The sequence below is a fragment of the Ananas comosus genome, linkage group 15 (genome assembly GCF_001540865.1).
Source record: "Ananas comosus cultivar F153 linkage group 15, ASM154086v1, whole genome shotgun sequence".
Lineage (NCBI taxonomy): Eukaryota > Viridiplantae > Streptophyta > Magnoliopsida > Poales > Bromeliaceae > Ananas > Ananas comosus.
Genome location: NC_033635.1, coordinates 3,222,055 through 3,247,087, shown reverse-complemented (window position 1 = coordinate 3,247,087; position 25,033 = coordinate 3,222,055). Strand labels below are relative to the sequence as shown.

At 33.5% G+C, this 25,033-nt stretch overlaps 2 protein-coding genes across 2 annotated transcripts; both read right to left on the bottom strand.

The window, feature by feature from the left end:
• Positions 3,137-9,412, bottom strand: LOC109721628 (probable galacturonosyltransferase 13). The gene is made up of 6 exons (XM_020249332.1): positions 9,079-9,412; positions 7,708-7,766; positions 7,432-7,587; positions 6,026-6,613; positions 5,123-5,425; positions 3,137-4,013 (listed from the first exon to the last, which is right to left on the bottom strand). The coding sequence occupies exons 1-6, from the start codon at positions 9,332-9,334 to the stop codon at positions 3,702-3,704; spliced, it is 1,674 nt and encodes a 557-aa protein (XP_020104921.1). The 5' UTR covers positions 9,335-9,412; the 3' UTR covers positions 3,137-3,701.
• LOC109720964 (probable leucine-rich repeat receptor-like protein kinase At1g35710) lies at positions 18,015-22,643 on the bottom strand. Its single transcript, XM_020248341.1, has 11 exons — positions 22,442-22,643; positions 20,918-21,065; positions 20,761-20,832; positions 20,241-20,312; positions 19,471-19,542; positions 19,241-19,384; positions 18,972-19,052; positions 18,773-18,844; positions 18,600-18,671; positions 18,343-18,414; positions 18,015-18,251 (listed from the first exon to the last, which is right to left on the bottom strand). The coding sequence occupies exons 1-11, from the start codon at positions 22,545-22,547 to the stop codon at positions 18,161-18,163; spliced, it is 1,002 nt and encodes a 333-aa protein (XP_020103930.1). The 5' UTR covers positions 22,548-22,643; the 3' UTR covers positions 18,015-18,160.

The window sequence follows — 25,033 nt, the reverse complement described above, 5'->3', positions numbered from 1 at the left end:
GGTAAGATTTACTCTTTCTTTTAAATATATAAATAGAACATTTTTAATTAATTTTTTAAAGCAATGCTAATGATGCACTCACTATAAGGTAGGAAGTACATTTTTACTCTTTTATGCAAGGGTCATCTTTTTTCTTTTTTCTTTTTTCTTTTTTTTTTTTACTTGTCACATTAATTTTTTATTTGGTAATAAGTTGAGACTTTTAAAAATATCTATGTATTATATATATATATATAGTTTCACGCTTCAAAATGGATATAAATTTTACTCTTCTGCCAACTGAGTTATAATAAAAATAATAATAATAAATTGATAAGTTATTAAATTTAACCTCCTAATAAGTTGTTAAATTTGTCTAATATAATAGATTGTTAACTGTAATATATAGATTGGCGAGAAAAAAAATAATTTGGTGATATCTATAAGAAGAAAAAAAGTACAAAATAGAAAAAAAATCTAAACAATTAATGTAGAAATTGATAAAATATAATAATACAAGTATCTTAAAAAACAGACATAATAATGTAGCAAATAAGAATAATACTAAAATAAAATAACAGTGTAGGAGAATATAATTAAGCCTTTTTTTAGGGGCAATTTCAAAAGAGTATAAATGTATGTATATTATTACATACTTTTCTACATACACAAGTCAACATAAAACAACACAAATTTAAATTCACATGCTTTTTAGGCACACACAGAACTCAAATACAGAGGGATTTAAACACAGAAGTGATTTGTGGTTTCTCTCTTGTGCACTGATTTTAAGATTATTTAATTAATTATTATTACCAACTTTGAAATCGATTCAAATCTTAAATTTTGGGTGCTTATATCTCCAGCTTTCGATTTAATAAAAATAGATCCTGGGAAAGGTTTGTTTATTGGATTTAGAAAAAACTTTAAATACCATTTTTGTGGTTTAACACTTTCTCACTTTAGTATTTTGCGGTTTAAACTATACCACTTTAGTACTATGTAGTTTCTTTTTCTTTTTTTTTTATCCCCTCCATTAATTTTTTCGTTAAATCAAATGAGAAAGTTAAAACTATAGGATATTAAAGTAATAATTTCATAAACCATAAAATACTAAAGTAACATTCGGCAAACCACAAAGGATATTTGAAGTTTTTTTATATATATTATTTTAATAAAGAGTTAACGAAGGGGATAACGAAAACAATATATATATATATATAGGGTACTAAAGTAACATACTTTGAATCACATAATGCTAAAATATGAATGTGGTAAACGATATGGGGGAATATTTGAAGTTTTCTTTTGGATTTATGGTCGAGTTTATTCTATAAAAACAAACCGCAAGATTATCTAATATTTTTTAATTAGATCTCAAAGTCTCATTTCTTTTCATTCCTTAGCTTTTCAAGTACCGTTAATCAATTTAAACCTTCAAAATAATATTACATAATATTACGTTGTACGTATTGCAGTGAGTTAGTTAAAATACTATTTTTACTGGTTCATTGAAGATATATATATATAGAGTTGAGCTGGAATACTATCGGTAGTAAACGAGCTTCGTTGCCACCTATTTGTTTTCGATGATGAAGCCTCCAAATCGACGATCGGCACCGTTGAACATGATCTATACAACTTGAAGTATCTAAAAATCAAATTTCATACTTTTTCGATATTGTTTTCTTATCCATCGAGTGGACACAAAAATGAACGGCTGAAAATGAATATTCTTTAAAAAATGATGATAAGAGTCTTGTAGTCAAGATCAAGAGTATAGATCTTGTTTTAAATAGTTTAAAGAATTTTCTAACAAAAATTCAATTAATTTGGATATCTTTATGCCGTTAAACGAGAAAACGGCTCATATTGACCATTACAATTACAAATTTTAAAACCCTTTGATCATTAGGCAAATAATGTTAAAAAGATTTGAAATTTGATTTCTAAACACTTATATATATATATATATATATATCTCTCTCTCTCTCTCTCTCTCTCTCTCTCTCTCTCTCTCTCTCTCTCCGAAGTAGTAGCGTTTATTTACCCACCGTTGCCTCGAGCAAACGATGGCTATCATAAGGTTGAGTTGAGATATACTCAACTCGATCTTATGATATCTATCGTTTGCCCGAGGCAACGGTAAGTAAATAAAAGTTACTATCTCGGAGGTTTAGCTGCTAGCTGTGGCAACTTGTACTAAATATGGTGAACNTATATAGAACTAGGCTGGAATACTATAAATAGCACCAAGTTATTGGTGCTATTAGTTTTTTAGCCCTCGGATTAAGAAATGTGCGGTTAGGATGATGTGGACCCTCTAGGGTTGAGTGGGTAGTTAGTTGAATAGTATAATCTAATGGATAAAAATAATCACATGGGTTAATCTAACGGTATAAAACTTAATAGCACCAAGTGTTTGGTACTATCGATAGCACAGCAGCCGGACTCTATATATATATATATATAGAGTATGACTATTGTGCTATTAGGAGCCCAACAGTCTTGTGCTCCTAAATTTTTAACCACCCATCAAGTTTGATGGATTGTTAGAATGAGAGAGGGAAGAAATATTGAAGAGAAATAAATAAATATATATATATATATATATATATATATATCTTTGTCCCAACTTTCCACGCAATTCATGGGCCTCTTGACAGTTGTGTTTCTTACAAGACACGAAGAGTTATTTAGAACATTTATGGAGGGTGAGAAAAAGAAAGTCATCTTTCCTAGCAATATCTCAAGGTAAGTGCATTGGAAGGGAGGAAAAAGGAAAAAAAAAAATGCATGACAAATTACACAATTTGTTGTTGAACTTATTGGATCATTTTAATTTTTCTAAACAAATAAACGATACAACAGTTGATTCAGATGTTACATCACCTCCGAAAGCAAAAGATGGTAAATTAAATGGCAAGAGAAGAAAAAAGACAAGTGAAATCGACAGCAATCAATTTAAAGTTTAGCGGCCTAATTGAGATTTTGCTGTAAGTTTAATAAGGAATCATCGAACTTACTATTACAAGTATTCCACCACAGTATCGCACAAAGCAGGGGCAACTGTTGATCAAGGTAGCAGGAAAAAACAAAAAAAGAAAAAATCAGTATACTGTGCAACAGAGAATGTTTATGAGGAAGAGAGAGCATCTTACTAAATCAGGATTCAACTGAAAGAATTAATCTGCACATTTCAAATATCTCATGAACATCCTTTATATATCCCTCACAATCCAATGATAGGCTACCACAATAAAATCCTCGAACCTAAGAATCAGGATACAAAACCGAAATGCGACAAAATTGAGGACAAAACATATAGAAAGAGGAGAGAAAAGGATGGAAAGGAAGGAAAAAGAAAAATTTTAAAAAAGAACCGAAGAATCTTCTTATCCCAATACACGAACAAATTCAATCGGTGAATTCAATGGCTCCTTGCTTCTGGATGAGTAATCACAGCATTCTGCTACCCCGTCCACCGAATACTTCGTAGTGTTTTCCATTAGCTGCTCTTGTTACTCTCAAGGAAAAACTATGAATGAGTATTTTCGAAAACAATGACCAAATTTATGGACCAATATGTTACAGATGAAAAGAATTTCTCGTGTCAGCAGCTACGCTGTTCGTCGTGTTTTTAATGTGGATCGAGAGTCTCAATTATGTCTCGAGCTGCAGTACGTACTTTCATTTCTGCCACTATTTTAGAATCCTGACTTTCATTTCTTTGATCTTCTGATCTCTTCTTGTGGTCCCAAAATATGACAGGTCTTTATGAAGTCGTTGGAGTAGTTAACATGCCTCGTCCAAAGGGGTTGAAGGTGCTTAAAGCCGATTTCTAGCCATGGCTTGGACTGCCCATTGAAGTGGATTACGGCAGCCGTCCTAACACTGTTGAGATCGGTCTTTTCTTGATATCCTAACCCGAGCATGTGCCATGATGGGTCGATGGCGCGCACGTGACCCCTGAAGGCTATCAAAGCTGGTGGCAATGTTCCGAACTTCCACAGAGTTAGACCGGACTTTAGATTCTGCGACCAAAATAAATATGTAATCAATTACACATACACATCACGGAACATCACATTTGCTAATTATGCATTTATGGATTCTGTATCACTATATATATCATAGATTTGCATGCTATGCTACTCATATGAAAAGTAAGAAAAAGAGAGAGAGATCAGAGATCAGATATACAGGGGCTGGTTAATGGAGTCAATTTTAGAGTAGCTGCAAGAAATTCTTAATTAGATCCTTTCATGACCTAACACTCCTCTCTTTAACAATAAAGGTCGTGCTCGATGAAATTGGGCGACTTCATTAATTGTTGGAAGACTCTGAGGTAAGTTGCTATATCAACATAAATTTTGCAGATGTCTTGTTTCTGGGGCCAATGATCATTTATAGGTACAGGAAGAAACCCGATGAACAGAGGTTTTTTTTTTTTGGGAAAACTTCAAAAACCCCCCCGTAGTTTCGCACTTTTTCATTTTAATACCCTATGGTTTAAAGTGTATCAAGTTAGTACCATGTGGTTTCGCACTTTCTCACTTTAGTATCCTGTGATTTAAAGTGTATCAAGTTAGTACTCTGATTTTATTTTTGTATCAAGTTAGTACCCTGTGATTTTATTTTTTTATCAAGTTAGTACCCTGTGGTTTTATTTTTCTTTTAATGAAATATTAAATCATAGGGTACTAAAGTGAGAAAGTGCAAAACCATAGAGTACTAATTTGATACACTTTAAACCATAGGGTACTAAAGTGAGAAAATGCGAAACCACAGGGTACTAACTTGATACACTTTAAACCACAGGGTAGTAAAGTGAGAAAGAGTAAAACCACAAGGGGGGTATTTGAAGTTTTTCCTTTTTTTTTTTCATGTTCTGTTTTGTCCACCAATGTAATATGGTCTATCAATGTAACAAACTTCACGTAGTTTTTTACAAATTCAACAAGAAAGAGTAAATGATCAAGAAAAGCAAACTAATGCTATTGGACTGGAATGAGAAAATGCATCGGACGCCATCACAATGGGGTTTTTCTTGCTAAGCAGGAAAAATTACGTTGATTGACAAAATAATAGTAGGACTTAGATTATTAAGCACATTAGAAGGCAGAAAAGATTCATGAATTACCTCCTTCAGCCAGTAATGATAGGTCTCTCTGATGTTCGTCTTCCTCCAGGCAGCCAAGTCAAAGATATTCATCCCATAAGCCCATGCACATTCATCTGGGTCCAGATTGTTGACTATCAAGGGATGAGAGAAGTTGAAATAAGTCCTGAAGCGCTTAGACATTACCCACTTGTCTTCACCTCTACAAGTTTCTACAGCTCCATTTACCTTTCCTTTTAGATCGATCTCCCACAAAGGCGACAGATCGCGCTGAATAACAATGTCATCATCAAGAAACACCACCTTGTTGAGGTTCGGGAAAAGCTGTTCAAATACATTGCAAAGTATCAGAAAAGGCACCAAGATGTACAGAAAAAAGGGGTTTCTTTTTGCAGGAATTACTGGAGTATGAAACATCGAGTCCGGAATGGTTTGATGCCACTTGAGAATTAGGATATTTAATAATTTTGAAATTATGTACAATGAAGGGAAAAAAATTGTACAATAAATCAAGAATTCAATAATATACATCAAGTAGAAATAAAGAGTAGATCTCCATGAGCATTTGCACAAAATGCAGGTCAACAGCTAGTGAAAGAGTACAAGTTATTTTAACAGCGCTATCATCCTTGTATCGAGACTCTGGCCAAGTGCTTCTTTTTTCTATCATACGCCCAAAAATTATTCTGGAACCAAGGGTGTGTATACGTAAGATTCACAGACTTTTGCTATGCAACATATACTTGGTTAATTGTTAGGTTCAGGCAAAATCAGCCATTGTTTTCTTCCTTTATTACTTCTGCAAGTAACCACTGTCTCGAAGCCGATACAAACAATCTAGTAATCAATTACCAATAGCTGCAAATGAAGCCCACACAAAAGAAAGAAAAAGAAATGAGACTCTTACTGGCAAAAGCTACTTACCTCTGGGAGATATATGCGGAGATGGTTCAGTAGGGATATGTACTTAGGACTCCGTGCCTGCAGCTTTGAAGCGAAAGCCCTTGGATTGTCAGTTGCAATGGTCCCTCTACCATGATCTCCATGATAATGATACCTAACTCCATGGTGGCTTTCTAAAGCTTCAAGAACTGGCACATTTTCTCTCGTCAGCCAATCAAACTGGTGAACGCTTTTAACTTCAATTATAGCAGGCGAAACAGGATTCAATGCGAACCATGAATGCAGCCCTGGGTAAGTCTTTTTATCGGTGATGACGTGGAAGACAATTCTCTCAGGTTTCGATGAAGATTTGACTGCTGAGTTTACCACAACTGAAGCTGCAAGAATATTATCACTGGCTAGGATATAATGTTGGTAAGAGTTATCCGAGAGCACAGGTAGCAGTTCAGGAGGTGGCAACTGTTTCCTTGCGTGCGCATTGGAGGAATACTCATCGGTCAGACGCAAAGAGAGACAGTGAAGACCTTTCGGTATGGCATTTGCAGCATAATGTTTGTTCAATTGTTCTGCCAGCCTGGACTTTTTTATTTCCCTGTTCATACTTTCCATCTGCAGCGACAGTTAGTTAGATAGAAAGATGTTACTTCTGCCGGATTTAGTGCACAAATTCTTTGCAAGCCAACAGATTGGTAATAGAAAATCAAACATCAATCTAATTATATTGGATATTACAAGAAACAAGTTCGATGGCCGGATATTAACTGATGACAAGTTCCAATGAAGTACCAGCAATGACATTCTGAATTATATATTAACCATCCATTTATGGGCTAATCAACATACTCAATAAACTATGGGTGGTAGTCATTGGCTGTTATTCTCAGCGGGAGACATATTTTCAACTCATTCATAGTATTCTTGCTTCCCGTAGTTGCATTTGCTGGTATTAATGTCAATTTTCAGCTCATCAACTACATCAATTTCATCCACAAGCATCAATAACTATCTGTAAGCTTCAGTAACAGTACAAAAATATATTTCTGATGCTAGAGAGAGCCTAAGACTGTAGAAATGAAGGCACATGGCAAGAAAGATCAATATTTGTCACAAAGTAATATATAAACAAAGCCTTTGTTCAAGCATGCCCTTGTAGAAGTCAACACTGCTTGTTATATATCTTTATTCTTATAAATGAGATGCAAATCCAATTTCCTTTTGCCTCTAGAATATTATTACAAATCGTAGCATTAATATGAAGTAAAGCAGCCACTACACAATATTTTCTCAATACACTAATGTCTGGAAAAATATTTAAGTCACAATAAAATCCACAAAGCTACTAAAAAGAAGCTCAAGATGAAAAAATGTATTCATCACACGAAAAGATATATAAGAGTCTTCAAATAGGCATAAAGATAAGTTCATACCGTGGCTTTTAACCTGATAGCAAATGTTCGGGCATCGTAATGATTATTCCTTATATCCAAAAGAAACTCGCTGAAAGATTCAGGCAACTTCCCTCCGACTGGAAGTTCTTCAGAATTGACTTTGTTCAGTATCTTGTACAGGTCTTTTACTAGCCTCTGCTTAAGTTAAAGACAGTCAGTATCATAGAGCTACATTATCTCTTAATAACTACAACGTGAACTCATTAACCAGGAATTGATAAACCAAATAAATTCTAATAAATACAGGTGCTTTACCGTAGAATCGTCACCCCGCCTTCCAAGGAACCTCGGTCCTAGCCTCCTTCCCAAACAATCTGACAAATAAAATATGTTAAGGTCAAGAAATAAAAGAAACAAGAACTCTAAGTAGCACAAACACAATTAATATAGCTTTATGCCAGCTTATCAAAGCAAAAGCACCATATAAAACAGTAAATAATAACCAAACCGCGACCCAAAAGCACAGCATGCAACAATGTAACACCAAGATGTAGTAGTAGAAGATAACCCCCAGACAACTCCAATAAAATCGCAAAAATAAGCATTCAGGATAAAAACTAGCACAATATAAAAAAAAAAATTTACAAGATATAGGTTTGTGAAGTTCACCAAAAAGTTCTAAGAACTTCCAAAATAGAAGATATAGTTGAGAAACGTCATGCCGAACATTAAAGGCAAGTGGAAATCAAAATGCTTCATATTTCTTTTATCCATGCACCAGGTAGAAATGTAACAGAAAGTACCACATTTGTTAGCATGCAAAGAATGGAAATTCGCCCATATACAGCCAAACGAATCATAAAAAAGAAAAAAAATAAAATAAAATCTGATCAAGCATGGTACAGATGAAAAGAATAAAGCAAAAGGCAAATCTTTAGATTATCATATCTATAATCTATAAGAGAAAAGGAAAGCTGTGCGGCTGCTTCGAACCATGTAACACCACAAGCACCTACACCTATGGCATTTGGGTTATGGGTAAATTGCGCGTGGCTAAACCACAGCAGTCGGAAGAGATACCTATTTAGCAGTTCGTAATGGCAGTCAAGAAATGCGTGGTGGATAGTTTGGATGAAAGGTAGACAAAGGAAGAGAGTGAGCTGTTGTAGCTTGACCTACAGCAAATTTTCACTGCAAATCAAAGTGCTGCAGCTGCAACTCGATCAAATTTTCCCACCCACACAGCCAAATAAAACATGGCTGTAGCAGGATCTGCGGCGCGGCCGTAGGTTTGAGCAACCAACAGGCCCTCGGGGAGGGAATGATTTTTCGGTTAAAATACATTCGACAAATGCAAATTGGAAAACAAACAATCCACATTGAATACAAAACTAGTGAAGCAGAAGGACTAGGAGTTAAAAGAGCATTTCCAGCAACAAAACCAATCGAATCCGATGTGTCAACTGAGATTTCCTACAGAATACACCGACAGATAACCTGATAAATCAATCCTAAACAGATCAACCCCGGATGCGCCCATTCCTACCAATTCAGCTGCTCAAAACCGATCAAAGTTCCAATCTTTCACTAGCAAACGAGATCAATCAGCAATCCAACCAATCCAAACCGAAATGCAGATCAGATCGAGCAATTAATCCAAGGGGCGGGGCGGGGCGGGGCTCTCACCGAGGGAGGAGCAATTGTTGATGCCCTCGAGGGTGACGAGGGCGGTGAGGATGAAGACGAAGGGGAGGAGGAAGGCGAGGGCGAGGACGGTGTGGAAGAGGGTGCGGTAGGAGACGTGGCGCTGGTGGTGGAGGTGGTGGTGGTGGTGCGGCGCCGCCCCCTGCGGGGCCGCGACGCGGACCTTCATGGAGTCGACCACCCCATTGCTGCTGGATATCGTGATGCTCCTCATGCTCGGCGAGATCCGCAGCTGCATCGTCGTCCCTCCGCGGCGTCCCCCTCCACTCCGCACCACCGCCTCCCGCGGCGGCGCTGCTGGAGCTAGCGGCGAGGGTTGGGGNCCACCGCCTCCCGCGGCGGCGCTGCTGGAGCTAGGGGGGAGGGCCATCGGAAACCCTAGGCGAGGAGGGTTCTTAGGGTTAGGGATCGGGGAATGGGAGGAGGAGGAGGAGGAGGAGGAGACATGGATGGGGCGAATAAGTTGAAGCGGGGGAATAAGAAGGAGGGGGAAATGTGAATAATAATCTCTCTCTACTTATTCCGTTGAATAATGATAATGATGATAATGAGAACAGGGTGGTGGTGGAATAAGGGAAGAGTAATTAATAAATGAATCGGGGAAGAGTGAATATAAATTGTGAGAGGGGAGGGGGTGGGGGCAGAATCTTTCCTTCTTCTTCTTCCATGAAAGATGAGAGAGAAGAAAACAGGGATAGATGAAAGAGAGAGAAAGAGAGAGGAGAGAGAATGGATTTGATCTTGGTTTGCTTTAAAAAAGAAAAAGTAGTTGTTCTCTCAAATTTTGAGTTTCAAATTGTTTTAATTTGAGTGAATGTTGTTTTGGGTTCATTAGCTTTGTTTTTTGTTTATAATTTCAAAATTAGTTGTTATTAATATTTTTTTTTTAGAGAGAGGTAGTGTGTTATCTGCTTCGCTGGAAATTAAAGCAATTAGACTTCAAATTTGAACCCCTCGTGTACCAATCACCGGCTTCGTTTATTATCAATATAGTAGATTGAATATACATAGATATAGTTCCAAGTTGCTATACTTTTAAGCCAGGCGACATAGACACTGATACAGGACACGAGACATAACACGACTCGAACATGACGATTCGGCAGTTTTTAAAAAATTAGGACTAAAACATGACATGGACACCGCTAATATAATATAATATTAGTAATATAATAATATATATCTATTTATTGTATATATAATATTAATTTTGATAAAATTTTTATTGATAATTCATATATTTTAAGAAAAAAATTATGTGCCATACATAATTTATTTCTATTGTCAAAAAATTTATATGCATTCATTAATAAACTAAAATATTTATCATCTTACATTTATAATGCATTAAAAAAAAGTAAAATAAAAATATGTATATCTTTTTGAGTTGTTTGCGCTATGAATCGACATTAAATGTGCGTACAAGAAGTGTCCAAATCGAACACGTGTCCAACACGAACACGCGTCCGACACGAACACGCGAGGTTGATAAAAGTGTCCGTAATACATAGCTTTTAGGAGAACAAAGGCCTTCGTCATCCTAAGTTATTTTAGATGATAGGGATCCCGAATCGATGATCAGAATCGTTAAAATTGATCTAGAATATTTATAATGTCTAAAAATTAAATTTCATATATTTTAAAATTCATTATCAAGTTTATTGAAGAGTCGAAAAATAAACAGTTAAAAATAAATAATCTTGTGAAAATAGATGTTATACTTTTTCAATTCATGATCGGAGTTATCAAACGTCATCTAAATAGTATAAAATTTTTTTTATCAAAGTTCTAGCTGTTTGAATTGTTCTACACTATTAAACAAACAAACAGCTTATATAGGCTATAAAAAATTGGCGATTTTGTAATCCTTTGATCACTACGTAAATAATTTTTAAAATCTATAAAATTTAATTTCTAGACACTTTAAATACTCTAAATCAACTTTAATGATTTTGATTATCGATTCAAAATCTCTATCATCTAAAATGACTTAAAAGAACAAAAATTTCTATCCTCCTAAAAACATATTTAGTTGGATTATATATATTTATATATATATATATATTAATGATTGTCAATGTTATTATTCATGCCTGAAATATTTACGAGATGGTAAAATTATTCAGATATAATCTTACGGAGTGCTCTAGTACTCTTGTGATTATGTGAATTACTTATTAATATTAAACAATTTAATTACCAGAATAATTATAATAATGTTAAACAATTTCTACCAATATTTTTTTTTTGGCACACATTGACATGGTTTTATTCTAAATTCATGCTTCTCAACTACTAATAAATTATTTATTAATTGCTCCAAAAAGAAATTCACTGGAATACGCCGAATGATGATCAACAACCACTCGTAGCAAATCAAATACAGAGAATTATTATTAGTTCCAGTTCATCTAGCTCTTGTACTTGATTTAGATTCATTTCACCAATACTTTATTTAATACAATACAATAATATAATAATATAAGTAAACGTATAGCGACGTCCCTTAAATTAAAGTACACTTTGAAATAGACCTCTCAACTATATATATGTACATCTTTCATACTTTCGAATGTACGGAGACCTCCGTGCTTATAAATTATTTTCGATGATAAAATATGCGATTTGACGATCAGCTCCGTTAAGTATAATATATTTTATTGGAACTATCTAGAAATTAAATTTTATAATTTTTTGACATTATCTACCAAACAATCAAAAGGTCTCAAAATTAATTATTTTAATAGTCAATATGGCACATTTTTAAATTCAATGGTGTAGAAATATCTAAATTACATAAAAATTTAATAGAAAATTCTATATAACATTAAAAGCAAAATCAACAATTCCGATTTAAAACTTGAGTCATTTATTACTGTTTTTTATGAGATTTTTATTTTCAGCCGTTGATTTTGAGGCTACTCGTTCACTAGATAGTTACAATAGCGTAGATCATGTTTAACGGAACCGATCGCCGAATCGGATGTCTTATTATCGAAAACAACTTACAAGCACAGCTTTCAAAAGCATAAAAGCCTAGTGCGCTCTCTCTCTCTCTCTCTCTCTTTATATATATATATATATATATATATATTTATATATATATATATATTTATGTTCATAAGAGTATAATAACCCTACTCTCTATACTCTCTCTCTCTCTCTCTCTATATATATATATAAAGATATGTACATATAGGGTAATTACACATAAATCTTAATTATGATGTATATATAANATACAAGTAACGCCAACAGAGTGTCATAGAGAAAATTTAACGTTAAGAGGGTGTTAAAAAAAAAAGGGCTTTTTTTGCAAATAGCCTCCTGACAAATTTTATTTGTAAAAATAGTCCGGTCCAAAAATTATTTGCAAAAATGGCCCTGCTCCTGCCACGCCAGCGCCACGTCAGCGCCACGCGGGCAGGGTGGGTCCAGATGTTTAAGTTGAACACGGTGAATCATTCACCGTGTTCAATACAAGATTTTTGTATTGGACACGGTGAATGGTTCACCGTGTTCAATACAAATATCCCAACAATGACTAAGTTGGAGATATTTGTATTAGACACGGTGAACCATTTACCGTGTCCAATACAAATATTTCGATCTTAGCTATTTTGTATTGGACACAGTGAATCATTCACCGTGTCCAATACAAAAACTTTGTATTGAACACGGTGAATGGTTCACCGTGTTCAATTTAACCATCTGGCCCAGCCCTGCTCGCGTGGCGCTGACGTGGCGCTTGCGTGGCGGGACTAGGGCCATTTTTGCAAATAAATTTTTGACAGGGCCAATTTTTTAAAAAAATTTTGTAAGGGGGCTATTTGCAAAAAAAGCCCAAAAAAAAAAAAGAAAAAAAGTTGAGGTGATCATTTTAAATTGGTATATACTTGAGTGGGCCTCCATTCAATTTTGCCCAAAATATACTTCATTTAATTTAATGTATGCCCAAAATTTGGACAAGTATTTGTGGCATTTTTCCTTCTATAGAATTCCATAAAATTAAATAAATGAAGAGAAAAAGGTAAAAACTCTTTCATAATTGCTTAGTAACTCTTCCTTTGTTACAAAAGGTAATAGTTAAAACAACAAATCCAAAAAATGCTAATACTTCTTGTAATCAGGGTCAATTTAACAAGTATTAGTCGTCGATTCTCGCGCTTTTCTTATTTAATTCCTAGTTGTTTACCTTAAAAACATTTCTTATGCAATCAAGTACCACAAAGATCAATATGTTCTACCACAACCTAATCTTACTATTATTATTATTTTTTATTTTTAATATTACTTATCCTCATACAACTTGTACTGCTTATCTAATAGCTTATTCTAAAAGCTCAGCACTTTAATTATTATTATCTACATCAATACTGTGTTTGCAAATATGCCATGTCTGAGTTTTTTACATCATGAGCTGAATATTAATTTTCTATATGTATATTTGCCCAGTTATTAGAGCTTTTTGCAACAATAATATTTAAATATAGTTTTTTCAAAAAGTACTAATAGTTTTTTTTTCATTAAAAATTATTAGTTTCACTGACCGTCCCCAGCGCAAGTGGCAAAGGGCTTAGTGGTTAGTACCCGAGGTCCCGAGTTCGAATTCTAATTGATTCATATTTTCAACTAAGTTTATTTCTAAATGAAATAAACGAAGCGAATACATGCTACCTATCTCTCAAAAAAAAAAAATATTGTTTTCGGCTGCAGCAGGAGTGGAAGCATGAATTTGTTTTTGGAAAAAATTATATAACCTATCAAAATTATGAACTATTTTGAGCCAACTATCTAATCTTTCAAAATTTTGATTCTAGTATTCAACCTTTTAATTTGTTTGATTTGAGACAGCCAACGGTAGTTTGACTTTAAAATTTGAATGTATCATTTCTCTTTACTAATTTAATTAGTATACTTTTTGTAATTCCTACAACTTTATTAAAGTAAGTAATTATCTTAAATTTTAAAATCAAAGTATTATTAAGTGATTCAGATCAAATAAATTGAAAGGTCGAGTAATAAAATTATAATAATTTTAAAAGTTGTAGTAGATTCAAAATAGCCCATAATGTAAATAAGTTTTATACAATTTTAACTATGATTTTCTATCTTTTAAAGATCTATAGCTCATTTCAGCAGTCTCTATTTTGTGAAACACAGTTTTTTTTTTTTTTGTTTTCATTCACATCAGATAAGCTATTTTAAAAGTGAGACAAAAAAATATATGATAATTAAGGGCTTTTTTTGCAAATAGCCCCCTGACAAATTTTATTTGCAAAAATAGCCCCGTCCAAAAATTATTTGCAAAAATGGCCCTGCCCCTGCCACGTCAGCACCACGTCAGCGCCACGCGGGCAGGGCGGGCCCAGATGTTTAAGTTGAACACGGTGAACCATTCACCGTATTTAATACAAGATTTTTGTATTGGACACGGTGAATGGTTCACCGTGTCCAATACAAATACCCCAACAATGACTAAGTTGGAGGTATTTGTATTAGACACGGTGAATCATTCACCGTGTCCAATATAAATTATTGGACACGGTGAATGGTTCACCGTGTCCAATACAAATATTTCGATCTTAGCTATTTTGTATTGGACACGGTGAATCATTCACCGTGTCCAATACAAAAACTTTGTATTGAACACGGTAAATGGTTCACCGTGTTCAACTTAACCATCTGGCCCAGTCCCGCCCGCGTGGTGGCGTGGTGCTGACGTGGCGCTTGCGTGGCGGGATCAGGACTATTTTTACAAATAAATTTTTGACAGGGCCAAATTTTAAAATTTTTTTTTAAGGGGGCTATTTGCAAAAAAAGCCCGATAATTAATGCAAGCTGGCCAATGCCACAAATTTCTACAATATCTTAATTCTATTAAATAATATTTTTTCCCCAAATTTTTAATGTCCATAATAAGAGCACAATTTTTCTTCTTAGGGAAACTACATAGGGTGATTCCCAATGAATTCATTTAATAAATATGATGATGGTTAGATTTGTTTAAATTGTACCTAATGCAGGGTTGAGTAAAAGCACATGTTTTTTTTTAAAAAAAAATTATAAACGTTTACTCTGACCAAATAAGTTCCACTAACATTATTATTTTAATTATTAGGGGAAACATGTAATGCACATCTTCTATTCCTTCTATTCCTGTACATTATTTCTCATGAAAATTGCCACATGGCAATTCCTCCTTCACCCCCCTCTCCACACTCTTTGATGCTTCGGCTTCCCATCTCATCTCTATCTAATGTTTCGTCTTCCCATCCGCCCACTTTCTAATTAATATATTCATATGATTTATTTTTATCTAAACAAATCGTTAAAAAAATATATATATCTATTTGCTGTTGTAACTTTTATTATTATTATGTATAATTTATTTGTTGTTGTAACTTTTGCCACATTTGTATATATCTAAGTTAAAAAATTTTAAAATTTTTATTTTGTCAATTTTTTATCTTCTATAATATTAGCCCGTCGCAATGCACCGGTAACTTCACTAGTGCATTTCAAAATTCAATGGGGCTTGGATACTGCTTCTGATTTTTTTTTAAAATTTTCTTTTCAAATTGTTATTAATTATTACAATATTATCTGTGTTCTGACTACTTAATTTCCCCAGGGGAACTTTTGCAAGTGGAAGCTAGTTAAAAAATTAAAAAACGTGATAAAGGTAATAAAAAATTACTTATTTGATTAGTTATTGGGTAAAATTTATTTTTAGTCCAAGTACTTTTGTGATATTGTGACTTTCCCATCAAAATTTTAGGCCTAGACCAAAAGTAGTTATAAGTATATAGAGATTTTTTTTTTTGTATTTTTCAACACAATCACAAAAATTATATCGTAAAAATAAAAATATATTTTGTATGGGAATAATTAAAATATTTTTTTATCGCACATTCTCATCGTATGCAACGCACTCTGGTCGTGATCCAAAACAAAGCCTTAGCTTTACATGTAAGCAAGGGCCTTTCTATATATATTGCAGTTGGAGTAATGCTGGAATGCTTTTGGAAGTGTGGAGCCCCCCGTTTTTTCAAGTCGTTTTTTATGTTGGAATTTTTGAATTGACGATCAGCTCCGTTAGACTTGATCTAGAGCATTTAAAGTACCTAGAAAATAAATTTCGTGATTTTTCGATATCATTTGCCTAGTGATCGAAGGGGCTTGAAATCAATAATTTTAATGATCGAGGTGAGTCGTTTGCAAGTTTAATGTTGTAGAAATATATCCAAATCACATAAAATTTTAGTAGAAAATTTTAATACTATATAAAATAAGATCAATATCTTTGTTCTAAAATTTTAATGTTACATCATCATATTTTATAATATTTTTATTTTCAGTCGTTGATTTTGAGCCCTTTCGATCATTAGGCAAATGATATCAAAAAATTGTGAAATTTATTTTTTAAATATTTTAAATACTCTAGATTAAGTCTAACGGAGCCGATCATCGATTCGAAAGTCTCAATATCGAAAACAACTTGGAAGTACGAAAATTTTCGTGCTTCCGGAAGCGCACCTGTCTCACTCTTGCAATTGCATCCCTATATTTATTAAGTGCGATCCATAGTGTTCAAGGACAAAAATAAATTTAAAGAAAACATTCAAAAATAATATATGATCAGAAAAATATATATATATATATATATATATAGAAGTTATCTGAATTATGAACTATTTTGAATATACAACCCTACCTCTCATTTGATTCGAGTTGACGCAGTTGATGACACTTGGACTTCAAAATTTAAATTAATTTTTTACTTTAATAAATTTATAGTTGCAAGAATTTCATAAACTATATTAAGTAAATCTGTAAAGATAAATAATATATTTAAATTTTGATGTCAAAGTACCGGCGACGAACTCAAATCAAACAAATTGTAATGTTAGTTAGTAAAATCAAAATTTTAAAAGATTGTATAGTCGAATCAAAATAGTTTATTGTTCAGATAAATACGGTAGGTTTTAAATAAAAAAATAAAACCAGGGCCTAATCACGAAGAGCCACAAGTTTAGATATATTTGTACATTTAACCTTAACCTTGCCCATGTCCTGTAAAGCTTATGAATTTTTACAGGCTAAGGACAAGGAGAAGCAAATATTTAAGGGACCACCAAGGGGCAAAAAAAAAAAAAAAAAAAAAAAAAAAAGAAAAAAAAAGAAAATATGATATTGATGATGATTGATGCATCAAAAGGAATTTATGCACAAAAGGGGCCTTAGATTTGATATATTTACACTGAATATCACATAGCTTTCAAGGGACATTTATTAGTACATTGGATGATATCTTTGTTGGAACCCGCTTATTGACACTTTTGCTCATGAACCCTTTACTTTTATCTTTGTGCCCTCCAGCTCCTTCCAGCTAGTGAAAAAATCTTTCATTCTTTTTAGGGTTTCCATTAGGCATGAATAAAATTTATGAAATATTTATATTCCCACCAATTTGGGTAAATTGCTTTAATAGTCCATAAACTTTCAATTGATATTAATTTGTGTATTAGCAATACATTAACATTAGCAATACATCACTAATTAAATATTGACGTATTGCTGACGTAAAAATAACATAGCATCTTAATTGTTTGTGCATCACCAATTAGAATACTACTACATCACTTTTCGATTAACGATACAGTAATATTTAGGCTATTAAATTAGGTTACAGAACTTAATTACAACAATTCTGAAAGTTCAAAGTACAAAGTATCATCCGCCCCATAGTTTGAGGACCAAATGGTGCAATTTATCCAAAAGTGAAATACTCAAAAGTTTGAAATGCTGAATGTCCAACCTAATAGTTGAGAGGCCAAAAATGATATTGACCCAAAAATGTTGGGGCTGCAATGTAATCCACCCAAATGTATGCACTCAAGAATTTAGATCCAGCATTCAGAATCAAGAGACCTCAAATAAATCAATCAACTCAGGAACCATTTTGTTGATTCTTATGTTCTGGAATGTGTACCACAACACACTGCTGATATTAAGAAAGCTTCCATATGAACAAAAAATATTCGAAAGGGGGGGAAAAAAACTAGAACAAAAAATCCGTGTCGGCTAATTCAAGCACCTTATGCGTACCCTTCGGCTTTGCACTGGGCTTGAATTGGTTGCCTTCGATATACCTGCACCGAAGTAATTCGCCATTAAATGTACATCGCAGAGTGGAATATGTAAATTCTTTTCGACAGAACCAGACATTATGAAGATGCTCACATTTCTTTTAGGAAAGGATGTTTGTATAATCCTTCGGGGATCCTCCCAGTAAACAAATTGTGGTCCAAGTACCTAAAAACATTAGTAGTTGGAGAAAAGATGAGCACCAAGAAACGCAGAATTTGCGCGGCTTGTAGTCCTTGAACTTCCGACGAATTGCAGTTCACAGGGACCGAACTGCACCTCGGCAAAAATATTTAAACCTTATCTCTTGAAAGTGTTCCAACTTCCAACCAAATCAAAAAGGAAAGACTCACAAATACGTTAATCTCGGAATTTGGACAAGCTTAGGAGTTACTGCTCCAATCATCTTGTTGTATGACAGGTGCCTGTAATAATGATAGTAATTCGAAGGAAAGTAACGGTCGATAAATAAATTCAAAAGTGATTTAAAAAAATCTTCTAACTGCTATTCAGGGAAGCAACCCACAGGATTTCGAGGTTCGTCAGATTCGCGAGCTGATCTGGCAATCCTCCACTCAAATGGTTATTGTTTAGGTATCTTGAGACCAATATCCAACATATTATATTAGCATTTGAAAAGTGAAAAGAAATTTATAAAAAAATACATATAAGCTCAATAGCAAAGAATTAAAATGAGGCAAAGACCAGGGAATATATTCACTTACAAATTACGAAGCGAGGGGAAACCATCCCCACTGCGGACGAAGTCTCTAAGTGTTCCAGTTAAGTGGTTGTTACCAACATCACTGCAGATAGATCAATGATTAAGAACATTACGATTCTTAACATATAGCAAACAATTCCTAAGATGGAACAAGAAAATACAGCCATATAGAATTGTAGCTTAACCAATTATTCTTTTAAGAAGATATAATACAGCAGAAAACAAATGTACAAACACACAAAACGCAAAAAGAGAGAGAGAGAGAGATACAGGTGTCTTAAGTGTTTGAGATTCCCCAGTTCAGGAGGAATTTTTCCTGTAAAGCGATTCTCATGGAGATAGAGATAACGAAGTTCCGGTAAATTGGCAAGCTCTACTGGAATTTCGCCTTTAAAGTTGTTAAAGCTCAGGTACCTGCAAATTTTTTTTTTAAAGAAGCACCACATCAAATAAAAATCAAGGATCTGAAACTCAAAAAGCAGAAACCATGATGAACTTACAAGTGTGTTAATTTCTTTAGTTCACCGATCTCAGGTGGAAGAACGTCTTGAAGCTTATTCCACCTCAGGTTCCTAATAATGCGAATGACAAATTATTACCCAAAAAAAATATTATTTGGTTAAATTGAATGGCCATATATGCCTAGTACATCAGTTGGTAAACAACTTCAAATAGCCGAGTTGCATTGTCTCTCTACTTTCTCTAGTTTCTTCTAGGAAGCACCATACTCTGGTGAATTAAAACCAAATATTAGTCCATAATTGGTTTTCAAAGTCTTCGTAACTAATGCTCGAACTAAGTCACTTTCAAAATAAAACATACCAAAACTTCTAAGTTATCATCAAAAGCAAGAAATAGTACAAGTTCCGCTAACTTCACCCTGTTTGGTTGTTTTCTATGCGTCATAATTGGCATAATTCAAAAGGCTATTGTTATTGTTTTGTGCATCAACTATTTATTTGCTCGGTCAGGCTTCAGGTCCAGAGTGTATATAATTCCCACACACAAAAAAAAAAAAGAAAAGAAAAAGAAAAACACTCTGGTACACTTTCGGCAATCACTAACTTTATTCACCAAAACGTTGTAGATGCTTATTTGAAAACCACTCAATATGGTGGTTTAGATATGTCGGATGACTAAAAGTAAGAAGTGATGCCTCAGAATCTTACATGCATGAAATATCATATTTCTCTTCATATTTGAATATGGAGGATAGCATACAGAATAATAAAGACGAAACTGAAAGCATTTGTGAAGTAGGGATACATACAATATCTTGACGTGCTTCAGCCGTCCAATTTGAGGAGGGATGGGCCCAGTCAACTTGTTATTATGAAGATCCCTGTTATTAGAAGAATGAAATTGACCTATCACATTCCATGAAATCTTATAGCGGTAAAAGAGTATTTTTGGATCGATCTTTTACATGACACTCTGATCTAGCAAAGTTAACATCTATCAAATTCCATAAATCTATACAACATCCCTTATTTACATAATTACGACATCACAATCCAAATGAAGCTCTGCACAAAATGGCAGTTGATACCGAAATCCAATTTCATGATTAAGTAAGCAATTTTACTTCACTTAGTTCACTAGCTCCCAAGATCAAACATAAGAAAAGAAAAAAAAACGAAATTACATAGGAGTTTACTCGAGGAACTCTCCAAATTAAAAGACCCACTCGAGGATAAGTAATCTAACCGATCAAAAATGTGCAACCTGACCTTGTTTTCTGTTCAGTACAAATGAAAGAAACAAAGACGACAATGAGGAAGAGGTCTTACAATCTAGTCAAATCCAGGAGGTTCGTAACAGCAGTTGGAAACGGGCCGACTATTGATACAGCATAAACTTCCCTGCAAAACGAAGGATACGGCCATATGTTTAAACAAAATTTTTCAAAAGTATTCAACGAAGTTGATGAGGAGTTCGATTTCATACAATTCCGTCACGACCCGGTAATCTCCTTGCTGGGAACATGTGACTCCCGACCACGGAGGAAGATCCCCATCGCCGCAAGGATCGTCTCCTACCCAGGAATAGACGACCCTCCATCCTAGCGAGGCCTTGATCTCGTTCAATGCTTTTACTGCAACAAAATGCCAGTTTGAAGCTCGTTTCGACAGCACAGTGATAAAGTACTTCACCATCGAAATGAAACTATAAATGCTTTTATCTACACAACCATAAAAGAGTCCATAGATCAAATAAAATTGGTATGAAAATTACACAAAAAACTCCTCCTTTTAGCATGAATAAGTTTTTTCTCTTAAATCAATTATAGCATGTATTAGTCTCCCTTCTTTTGACATGCCCAAATCCAATACTCCTAAACTGAATGATATTTGTTGAATGGGTCCAAGCCTCATTTATCCGTAGGTCGGATAACTATAAAAATTGTCAAAAATATATCCTGTGCTCTTCAATTTACTAATTGAGTTTTTTTACTTCATACTTGCATTTCCCAAATTCCTGGTGTAACAAGTAAGAAAAGAAAAAATAGAAGTGCCCCAACTGTTACCTGAATTAGTCTTAACATCCCCACTCACATAACTGATCGTCTCTAACGCAAGTGGCAAAAAATTTAATGGTTAGAACTTGAGGTTTCAAGTTCGAAATCTAGTTGCTTCACATTTTCTGCTAAATTTATTTTTTAAAAAATAAACGAAACAGATAGCACGTTATTTTTTTCAAAAAAAAAAATTTCCCCACTCACATGTAGCAGAATTTAGGAGAAAAAAAACTTCAGCGGATCGACCGTCCCTAGCGCAAGTGCCAAAGGACTTGATGATTGATATCCGAGGTCTTAAGTTTGAATCCTAATTGATTCACACTTCTAACTAAGTTTATTTCTAAATGAAATAAACGAAGCAGATAACATGCTACTTGATGATTGATATCCGAGGTCCCAAGTTCGAATCCTAATTGATTCACACTTCTAACTAAGTTTATTTCTAAATGAAATAAACGAAGCAGATAACATGCTACCTATCTCAAAAAAAAAAAAAAAAACTTTAGCGGGGAATCTCCCCTAACAAAACCTTGTCAAAGAGCTTCCAATTTTGCTGTCATGTATCAGTTTTGTCTTTATCCAAGGGTCATAATCCTCCCCACCAAAATTTTATATTTTTAATATTAGAATTAAAAAACATCCAATAAATTTTTGGACGGAGACAGAAACTGACGCGTGACAGTGAATCGGAGGCTTCCAATGAGAGATCGTTGGGAAGCTTTCCTCTGAAGTTTTATCCGAATTTCGGACCGGCTCTGATACCATATAATCTAAAAAATCGATCTAGCAGAATCCAGTATTAGTCCTCAAATTCTCAAAAAAAAAAGACTACCAATCTCAGAAGAGTAAATCAAGCCCACATCTCAGAAAGGAAAAAAGGAAAATAAGATTAAAAAAAAAAAAGGGGAGGAAAGTGAGGTGGGGAGAGAGAGAGAGAGAGGAGAGAAATTTACCGTCTCTTTTGACAGTTTTGGAGTGAGCGAGGGGGAGGAAGAGAAGGAAGAAGGCAACTGGAAGAAGAAGAAGAAGAAGAAGAAGAAGAGGGGAGGAGCCTCCCATTGTGCAGACTGTCGATCTGAAAGCCAGCCGACGAGATCAGCTCCTGCCGCCTGCACCACTGCCGCTGCCCACCAGACGCCGCATTTCACGACTGTTTTTGAAAAAAAAAATTTATAAATAATCCGATCAATTTTTATAATTATAAAAATAATCTAAAAAAAAAATACCAATTTACATTAAAAAAATCTACTAGTTTTGCGCTTTTGCAAAAGTTGGCAACTTTTTTCGATTTTATAAATTCGGACCGAATTTTCAGTAAACTGACCAAAATACTCTTATTATTTTTTAAAAAAATAATTGTAAAAATAGATCTCTAGTATATCAAATTGAGTTTTTTTAAAAAATAAATAATATAGGCGGCGAATGAATCACCGTATTTAAATGCGGTGAATCATTCACCGCTTGCATAACTACCGTTTTTAAAAGCGATAAACCATTCACCCCTTTTATAGTACAGTATAATTTTAACGAATAAGGTGAATTATTTATCGCTTTCACTAATATTTTTTTTTCTTTCTCTATTATATGACTATATTTATAAATAAAAATTTAGTGATCCTAATTTTAAGATAAAAATTTGGAAGAGGACTTATCCGCTAAAATCACCACATTCGGTGGTAGAAAGTTTGAGGAATCATTGCGTGCACTAACAGGGGACTTTTTTATAAAATGATCCTCCAAAATTTGGAAATTGGAGAAATAATTCTGTCAAAATTTTATTTGAAAAAATAATCCTCATTTTGCCGCGTGGGCGATTTTACTATAAATACGGTGGATCATTCACCGCCTTCACATATATATAATATATGTGAAGGCGGTGAATGATTCACCGCCTTTAGTACAAAATACTCCAAATTTATCGAAATTTGTCTAAGTCTTGAAATTAAATGCAGATAAAACGGTGAATCATTCACGGTGGTGAATCATTCACTGCCTTTATAGCAAAAATCCGACGTGGCGCCCACGTGGTGAAAAGAGAGTTAGTTTTTCAAATAAAATTTGGACAGAATTATTTTGTCAATTTGAAATTTTTGAAGAGTCATTTTATAAAAAAACCATTAACAGGCTCTTTGGTTTGGTCGAACAGAGTTGTAAATATTTGCAGAATTAGTTGTAAATATTTGCATATCTAAATTCGATATTTGAGTTTGTATATTTATTTATATTTAAGTGTTGTAGCCAGAATTATATGAAAAATTGAAACTGTAGTGGACTTTTTTTCAAAACAACTTTATAAAATTTTTTAATTAGGTAACTACTCTTATAAATTTTTTGGCAAACTAACCCTTCTTTTGCCGTATAGGAGTCATGTTGAAATTTTTTCTTAAAGATGGTGAATAATTAACCACCTTCATAAATACGGTTAACGATTCACCGTCTTCCTAATTTTTTACAAAAGTGGTGAATCATTCGCGGTCTTTTACTTATTTACTGTTTATTTTTATATCTCATATATAAACCTAACAATTATATAAAAATTTCAACAAATCACATATAATCTTAACAATCTGAAAATTCTAATAATCTATCCATGTAATACTAACACTTAAATAAAAATTCTAATAATTCACGTGTAATTCTAATGACTTTTTTTTTATTTTTTATATAATCCACGTATAATTCTAACTCAGTGAATTGTTAACTGTCTTAATAAATGCGGTAAACGATTTACCGTATTTGAGAGGACTGGGAGACTTTCATAATGTGGTGAACAATTCATCGCATTTCAAAAAAAAATCCTACATGGCTTCTACATGGTGAAGAGAGGAGCAGTTTGCCAAATATAAAATTGGTAGGATTATTTCACAAATTATAAAATTTTAGAGATTTATTTTATAAAAAAAGTCCAAAGGTAGCGGTGAAAATTATGTCCAAATTAATTACGGTTCTAAATGCAGTTGAGAAATAACCTTATCTTTTTAATTATTTTAAATAGAAAATATATTTTTAAAAGTAGAAAATTAATTTTACCACTTTATATTATATAAATTGATAAAATTTTTAAAATATCATTCTCAACTACACACAATTAAACAAATTATTTATATTTACAGTACTTTTTATATTGTTCAATTAAATAAGAGGAATGCGATTATAATTATTATATTTTTAACTACATACATTTCTACTTATATTGTATTTTTAATTATATTCAACTAAATGCCCTCTACTTAGTAAGAGCATGGACAGTTGATCAAAGGCGACTATAAATGTTAATTTTTGTTGCTTAGTTCAAGTGTAAACTAAATTTGTTATTTAACCCTTTTTTTTCCTCAAATTATCATAATTCACCTCGTCCTAGATGGTGGCAAAGCTAATAGTAACTCGCTGATACCACCTATAACAACATAACTTCCTAACAATTGTAACTCATTAGGTTTAAATCATCGGCCCAAATAGTTTAAAAGGGGTGCAATTTTTTTGAATTATAGGATTAAATTGCATTATAGAAAATAATTATAATAATTATGAAGGTTTGAGACAAA

Excerpts from the sequence above, each read along its gene's own strand:
- LOC109720964 (XM_020248341.1), bottom strand. The coding sequence starts at position 22,547 with ATGGGAGGCTCCTCCCCTCTTCTTCTTCTTCTTCTTCTTCTTCTTCCA. Across the intron at positions 19,385-19,470 it reads CTAAAGAAATTAACACACTT|GTACCTGAGCTTTAACAACT; the intron begins GTAAGTTCATCA and ends AAAAATTTGCAG. Across the intron at positions 18,252-18,342 it reads CATCCTTTCCTAAAAGAAAT|GTATATCGAAGGCAACCAAT; the intron begins GTGAGCATCTTC and ends ACTTCGGTGCAG.
- LOC109721628 (XM_020249332.1), bottom strand. The coding sequence starts at position 9,334 with ATGCAGCTGCGGATCTCGCCGAGCATGAGGAGCATCACGATATCCAGC. Across the intron at positions 7,767-9,078 it reads CAACAATTGCTCCTCCCTCG|ATTGTTTGGGAAGGAGGCTA; the intron begins GTGAGAGCCCCG and ends TTTATTTGTCAG. Across the intron at positions 5,426-6,025 it reads TCCGCATATATCTCCCAGAG|CTTTTCCCGAACCTCAACAA; the intron begins GTAAGTAGCTTT and ends GTATTTGAACAG.